The 7,160-nt window shown below is 35.9% G+C and overlaps 1 protein-coding gene across 1 annotated transcript; it reads right to left on the bottom strand.

The window, feature by feature from the left end:
- Positions 1 to 1,435: 1,435 nt before the first annotated feature.
- Positions 1,436 to 6,604, bottom strand: LOC115169730 (homeobox protein engrailed-2b-like). The gene is made up of 2 exons (XM_029725634.1): positions 6,037 to 6,604; positions 1,436 to 4,064 (listed from the first exon to the last, which is right to left on the bottom strand). The coding sequence occupies exons 1-2, from the start codon at positions 6,500 to 6,502 to the stop codon at positions 3,736 to 3,738; spliced, it is 795 nt and encodes a 264-aa protein (XP_029581494.1). The 5' UTR covers positions 6,503 to 6,604; the 3' UTR covers positions 1,436 to 3,735.
- Positions 6,605 to 7,160: the final 556 nt, after the last annotated feature.

A 7,160-nucleotide genomic window follows, 5' to 3' on the forward strand; every position in this document is an offset into this window, starting at 1 on the left:
TTGAATTTGTTGATAAGAGACTGTTACAGGCAGAAACTGGGGATGGGATAGCTCTCAACATTCTGGGTTATTAACTTCTCTGTTTCCAAACAATGCAGAAAAGTCTCAAAATGTTAATTTAATGAGAATATGTATCCTATTGAACCTACTAGTTTGAATGTTTCCATAAGCTTTTAATTCCCACTTTGTTATCTGCTGTGGACATGTTTGACAGAGCAAATTATTTCAAGGTAAATGTTATTTGTAGCAACTGAGTGGAATTGCTGTCATGGGATTCCTACAACACTTTGAGATCCTTAAAGAGTTTTGGCACATTTAAGCAATTTCTGGGATACAGAAATGTGTACAACTGTACTAGATTTTGCTTTTGAGATGCTGGGTCTTCATGTTAGGCTCCTAAGCTCTATTCGTGACTACTAAGTATAGGTGGCTTGCATTCAGCATAGTGCACCGTTGACTTGAGAAATGGGAATCTGTATTTTGACTTCGCTATGACTTGTGGGGTGGTCACCCGACTAAAATTAGGTATACTATGCTGCATATCACTTAGACTGTCTATAACATCATGGTGCGCCTTGGTGCAAGTTCATGTGTAACTTTTTTTGTGGTCAACATTTCGGTAGTAGTTTGCATTTAGTAAATACATTTTAGACTGTTTGCCTGGTGAAACCAACAGTCATCTTTTCCATTGTCATTGGGGACAAGATACGTTCTCTATATACCATGTTTGAATTCTGTTCATTTTGAACAATGACACTTTTTATTATTAACTTGAACTCTGCAAGTAGCCCTATTACAGTAGGCCATTACTAGCATGTAATGTCTATGTAAACACCAATTTAATTGCAGACTGTAAAATAAAGTATAATCATCATTTTGATGCATGAAATAATGTATTCTTTCAAGGTTTATTTAGCTGAGGACCACCTGCAAATAGCCAATTACACAATGCAGTTTACTCTTTATGAGAAAACAAGTCTACAAATATGTCTATTGAGAGCTAGCCTATCCAGAAAGAGGCAACAGTGAACTTGCATCATAGTATATTCCATAAACTTACCAACTGCCTATTAGAGAACAATATTTTGAAGTTGCCCTATTGCCCACATTTTGTTCTGTACTGTTTAGCAGGATGAAATTCTCCTTGCTGTCTCATTAACCTTCAAGACAGGCCAGTAATTGTTATGCTAATTGATAGTACGTTGTTTCAACACACTTGTGACTTGGCCATATCACGTTTATGCCTCAGAAATTATTCCCAGAGTGGATGTTTCTGAATTAACAGTAGGCTATTAGTCAGCCTGTATTTTTAGAGCACTGATTATGTTGTTTATTGTTTATAAGCACAATAGAAAATAAAGGATTTAAAATGGTGTTAGTATTCTTGTGGTTTATTTACTTACAGTTAACTACACAGTTATGATACAAATTATTTACATTTGTCTCATATGAAAGAATACTGGGGGGAAAAAAACACAACCAAAACTTTGTCCTTCTTTATACATGTTTCAAAATGATGTTGTAAATTCACGTTGTATACCATCTGTAATGGTAATAGCCCATTCCTGATAGAAACATGTAATGTGTTAGTTCTTTGTAGCACAGTACTCATAGAAAAGTTCATTTACCGAACTTTTAAGGCAAAGTGTGTTTTAAGTTTGGATTTTAATTTACACACTTTTAATATTAACAATGAAAGATCATTCACATCATAAGACCACAATTTGGTATGGATACAGCAACTTTTGTCTCACATGATATACAGGTGACAGATTGCAGCTTTCATGCAAAGGCCTCTAAACGTTTCATTCACAAAAACAAGGTATTGCAAGATAAATAAGTTATGTAAACATTCCAGAAGCCTCTTTTCGAGAAACATGACCACTTAGACTATGAGTATTGTTCATAAATATGAATATTATGTTATTTGCAAATAATAACATGTATTTCATACTATAGAACGCATGGACTATTTGATATAGATAGATGCGGTAAAGGATTCAATGGAACGCAGACCAGATTGGCGCACATTCAACAAATCTGATCTAACAAAGTGGATATTCTTTAAATCCGTCATGTATTGTAACATACCCACAATGTGGTTACTTAAGTCCGATTTGGATATATTTGGCTGTTTTCGCTGCATAAAATGTAGAAGTTGTCCCTTTTCAGGTTTAGAAGAAGTGACTGCAAAATGCTAACTCCTGCTCGTATAAACTGGTTAGCATAGCTAGCGTACAGAAATCGGTGGTGGTAGTCAAATTCGTTTTAAACTGTAATGCAGTTGATTGGTAACGATTACATGAACATGTGTTTGTGTTGACATCCATACAAGCATTATACTCCGAGTTTTGCCTCAACATAGTGTGAAATACACATATAAACAATAGCCTACATTTAGGCTAATTTTGCTGGGGGACAATGAGACTCGGGATCTTGACCCCCATGGCCCTTTCCCCTACTCGTTTCCATGGCAATTCCAGTGATTTGGTCGATTTCGATTGACCTTACCGTATCTATAGCCTACATTATTTGTACAGTAAACCTATATATGACGCCCGTTGACGTTACTTCATCCCTGAAGTTTTTAATAAGACTATAATGATTGAAATGAAGACATACAGTCCGTATAGGCCTCACTTGGCACTGAAATCCTGATTTGAGCCGGGGTAAAAATGTATTTTGTTGGTAGTGGAACTGACCCAAAACGGTTGCATTTCCATGATAATTTCAAATGGATATCTGTTCATTTCCAGTTGTTGCCATCCACCACTCCTCCCTATTTTAAACCCATTGGATATGAGCTAAGCGCGCATGACTTCAACTTTTGGGTGCATCATAGCATTGTTAACCAATGGAAGACGTGCAAGAAAGTTGGTGTTATGCGCTTGCATACCAGACACATATTTCGGTTTATATAATACTGTTTTGTTTTTCTTAGAATATGCTATCTATTTCAACAGAGGTCCTTTAGTGAAAGTTAAGTTAGGTTACATTCCTTTTAAGCATCAACTCATTTCTATAGTTTGGGTCAAGTTTAAAGTAATGTATAGGCCTATTGAATATATTATTTATTTATTTTTATCAAATCTGTCTCATATCAATAGCCTACATGTAGTCTAGTTCTACCCAAAGCTGAATTATTTTGCTGAAATAATTCAAATGTAATTCTCACGAGAACTATAGCCTAGCTAATGCAGAATTCGAATATAAAAATACATTATCAGATAATACGCATAATTCAATGCGTATGGTCCCTCCATATCAACTCAGAAAGGCTGTATTTTTACACAAAACAAAGGAACCTCAAATGTATTTTCAACATAAACATCAAAATACAACGAAACAATGTGATAAAAAAATGAAATCATAGATAAACACAATTTAAGCTATTTAAATTCACAGTTTGCAAAATGTAGCAGAAAAAATCTTTGGACTTCAGCATGTTTTCATTATTTCGGTTAAATGTGTCCACAAAGTCAAGTAGGCCTACCAACAAAAAAAAGAACAACTTGCTAAAAACCAAACAAAAACCAAACAAACTTTAATGATGATGAAGCATTCTAAAGTTCCAGGGAGTACATGGCAAGTGTTATAACACAAAATGGTTTAGTCCCTATATACTGTATATAGGCTACAGAATATTGCAAAATCCTGTCTCATTCATGTTTAAATATCTGCTGGTATTATGTACACTGGCCCTTTAAAGTTATTTATTGCATTGTTTATTTTTCTTCAATCGCTGTCTGATTTTTCATCCTTAGATGATGTGGCATGATTGTATAGTCCTTGTGCCATCAGGTGCAAGGCTAAAGAGTTTTTATTTCCAGTAGCCTTCTTTATTTTGGCCCTCTTGTTTTGAAACCAGATTTTAATTTGAGATTCGTTGAGGCCGAGTTCTTGTGCCAGACTTTGTCTTCTCTGTTCGGTCAGGTACCGATTAGTCTGAAACTCCGTTTTTAGTCTCTGGAGCTGTTCTGCTGTGAAGGCCGTTCTTGGACGCTTGTCATCCTTGCTTGGTGTCGTTGTCGTGGTCGACTTCTTTGGTTTTCGAGATCTTGGCCCTGTAGATTAGAATACATTCAATGATCAGACTTTGAAACGAAAAAAAGTATACCTTCAACGTCCTCAATAACATGATCACTAATGCCAGACTAATTAATATGATGATCATCAGAACCTAGTAACATGCAAGAATAGGCCTAGTTGTAGGCCTAGTAGACAAGGAGGCCTAGTAGGCCATATGGGCCTTTAGTAGCAGGCTAGTAGAATAAGTATTGTGTTGGTATTAATATTAGCCAAATTGCCAATATAGGCACAATAAACTATAGGCCTAAATGTCATTAGAATTGAGTGTAGCCTATTCTAAAAGGGTGCGGGGTTTTGTGTGCATAGTAGACGATGATGGTGTTGATTGGGGTGGGGTTAGAGGGAGGCGGTATAGGCGCCCCTTTCTCACTGTTACCATAGGAACTACATTTATAAGCTTGCATTTTCATAAATGTGTAATGAATATTGTAAACATTTATTGAAACTGCTGTTTGGAGTAGGCTAGTTCTACACCAAATAAGAGATCGATTCGCAGCTACACGTGTATTGGCTTCACAATATAGCATTTGAATATTATTATGATCAATTGGCCCATCTTCCATCGAAGCATATTTTTTTCGTACAGCAAAATACCCTCCGTTTTCTGGAATGGTTTTTATTCCGTTTATTTCGTGAAATGCACGCCTATGCTATTTAAGACCAACATTAAACACAGTGGGGACGTTTTTTGTTTAGTAGCATAATGAAACTGTCTTTTGTTTGCCTATTATTTTTTAATTGTTCGGAGAAGTTAATGTATTCATTCCATTATGCATAATATAGGGCCTGTAGGCTACATGTTATACGACAATGGGATATTAACAATATTAACTTTATGTTAGTGCTTCTAAAGCTGAATTAATAGTCCAATATGACAATTCCCTAAGTTTCAACGATGTTAACTATAAATTAAATGAAAATGGCCAACTAAATGAAAAGGGCCAACTATAATAGTTGCTCTGATACACTTCTGAAGTTGCAGAAAAAATAAATAAAACAAACATTCGGCTATAGGCCATAATGGAAGACTGACATTAATAATCACAACCAGCAGCTAGGCCTAGACCTAATATCCTAATGTGAGAATAGTTTGAGAATATTATGAAAACTACAGGCTAAATATATTAGAGGAGAGAAGTAAAAGTAGATCCAAGTTTTTATTCCTAATATTTTTCCAGTTGTTTTCTCCAAACTTTGCACTCTAAAAGTCTGATTGCATGCATCTCATATTGCATGTGGACGGAACACACTTTTTGCCTCGCTCCATTGTAAACAAAAATTCAAATTATATATTTTTCTAAAGACTACTGAGGAACAATGGTGTAAACGTTTCACTACTGCTTTAAAAGTTACTTTGAAACTTTACTACTTCGATATTTTTAATATTTCGATAGTTTCAATCCTTTTATTCTCCCAAAATTATTTACTTCTATTTTTTTTTCTTCGTTTTCTTTTTTTCTCTCTATATAATTCAACTGGAATTGTCAGCTTGATAATAATTGCATGACTAGCCAAATATTTGTATGGTGACAATAGACTTATAATAGGCTAACAGTAGAAATAAAATAACATGTACTTGTAGTAGCCTGATATATAGGCTATTTGGTTTGTAACCGCCAATATCATCCAATCAGAATTCCTAGGATAATCGAGGTCTTCTGTAGTTATGGATAAATTCGGAATATTTTTCACTAATTGGCAGGTAAAAAAAAGAAGTACAATATTATTTTATTAATTTCCTAAAAGTTCAGGACAAAGCCTTGAAAACATGTTACACAAAGGGATACTTTAAATGCTTGTATTATGTGGCTGCAGGATGTGGTTTCAGGTTTATTTTTCGACATATTTAGTTCACTGAGTCAGTTTATATTGCGCTCAAGCGATCCAATGGCTCATGCTATTCATATTCGTACTAAATACTAAGGCAATAAAAATACTAGACGTTACCTGATGATGGTCGGTCCGAATATCTTGTACAATACACCCAGGCTGGCCAGAGCATAGGTTTCGACGAAGGTGCAGAATTGGCATGAGAACTTTCCGAGTCGGAGCTCAGGCACTGATCTCCAATTTCTCCTCCGGGCTTGAGAAGCGTATCTGCAACAATATCTGCTTTTTTTGGCTCACTGACTGAACGAGAATTCGATGTTCCTTCCCCTGACACCGTCCCACCGAACTGGCCAGATTTTGGGGGAAGGCCAGGACTATTCTCTCGTCCATTGAGGTGATTCTCATCATAATTAAAAGTCCCATCTTTCCTCCGTCCAAAGTCTGGTCGTAAAATATTATCAATATAAAAGTTGGTGATTCGGTGCGGTTGCTGGTTCCCAGGTGCTTGAAGAGGAAGAATAGCTCTGTTGGACTCTTCGCCCGAATCTTGATGCTCTCTATTGCCATTATAATTTTCTTCCATAGTGAAATACTCAATGTCCAATTGTGGCACTTTTCTCGCTTTCCACAACAAAAGTATAAATATGAATTTATGAGGTTTCTAGTTTATTCCTCGTCCAATGCGTTTTTCAATAAAACGGAATAGGAAATAAAAACTAGTTCAGTTTTTTTCAGTATCTAGTTTTGGTAGTAGGCCTACTGAAAATCCGCCTCTTGCCTTTTTCACAAAGAAAAAACATACTTTAAAATGTATTTCTCCGCCTGGCTATGGTTGATATATTTGTTGAGAAAGTAGCCTACCATATAAAATGCTGAGTTGTAGTGGTTCCCTTTCAGAACAAATCCAACATTAATGCTTCAACTTCTAAACTACGAGTAGATAGAGGTGCTAACTGCTCCTGAAATACTTCCACTATGGATTTTGGTTCTTATTTTTAATAGGCTACGAGTCCCCCCAGTGACGTTGCAGTCCGGTATCCAAGACACGTGCCTTGGACCAATAGAGTTCCTGAAATGTTACCACATGACCGATGACTCTACACTTGACAGCACCCCTACACCCAATTCCCAAAACTGTAGCATTAAAAAAACATAAACAAGTAGGACACTATTTCCGATTCAGTCAGCCATCCCAGGTAGTTTTTTTATCATCAAAACCAAAGTATTTTCTGCGGAGTATT

Source organism: Salmo trutta, chromosome 31, assembly GCF_901001165.1.
Source record: "Salmo trutta chromosome 31, fSalTru1.1, whole genome shotgun sequence".
Classification (NCBI taxonomy): domain Eukaryota; kingdom Metazoa; phylum Chordata; class Actinopteri; order Salmoniformes; family Salmonidae; genus Salmo; species Salmo trutta.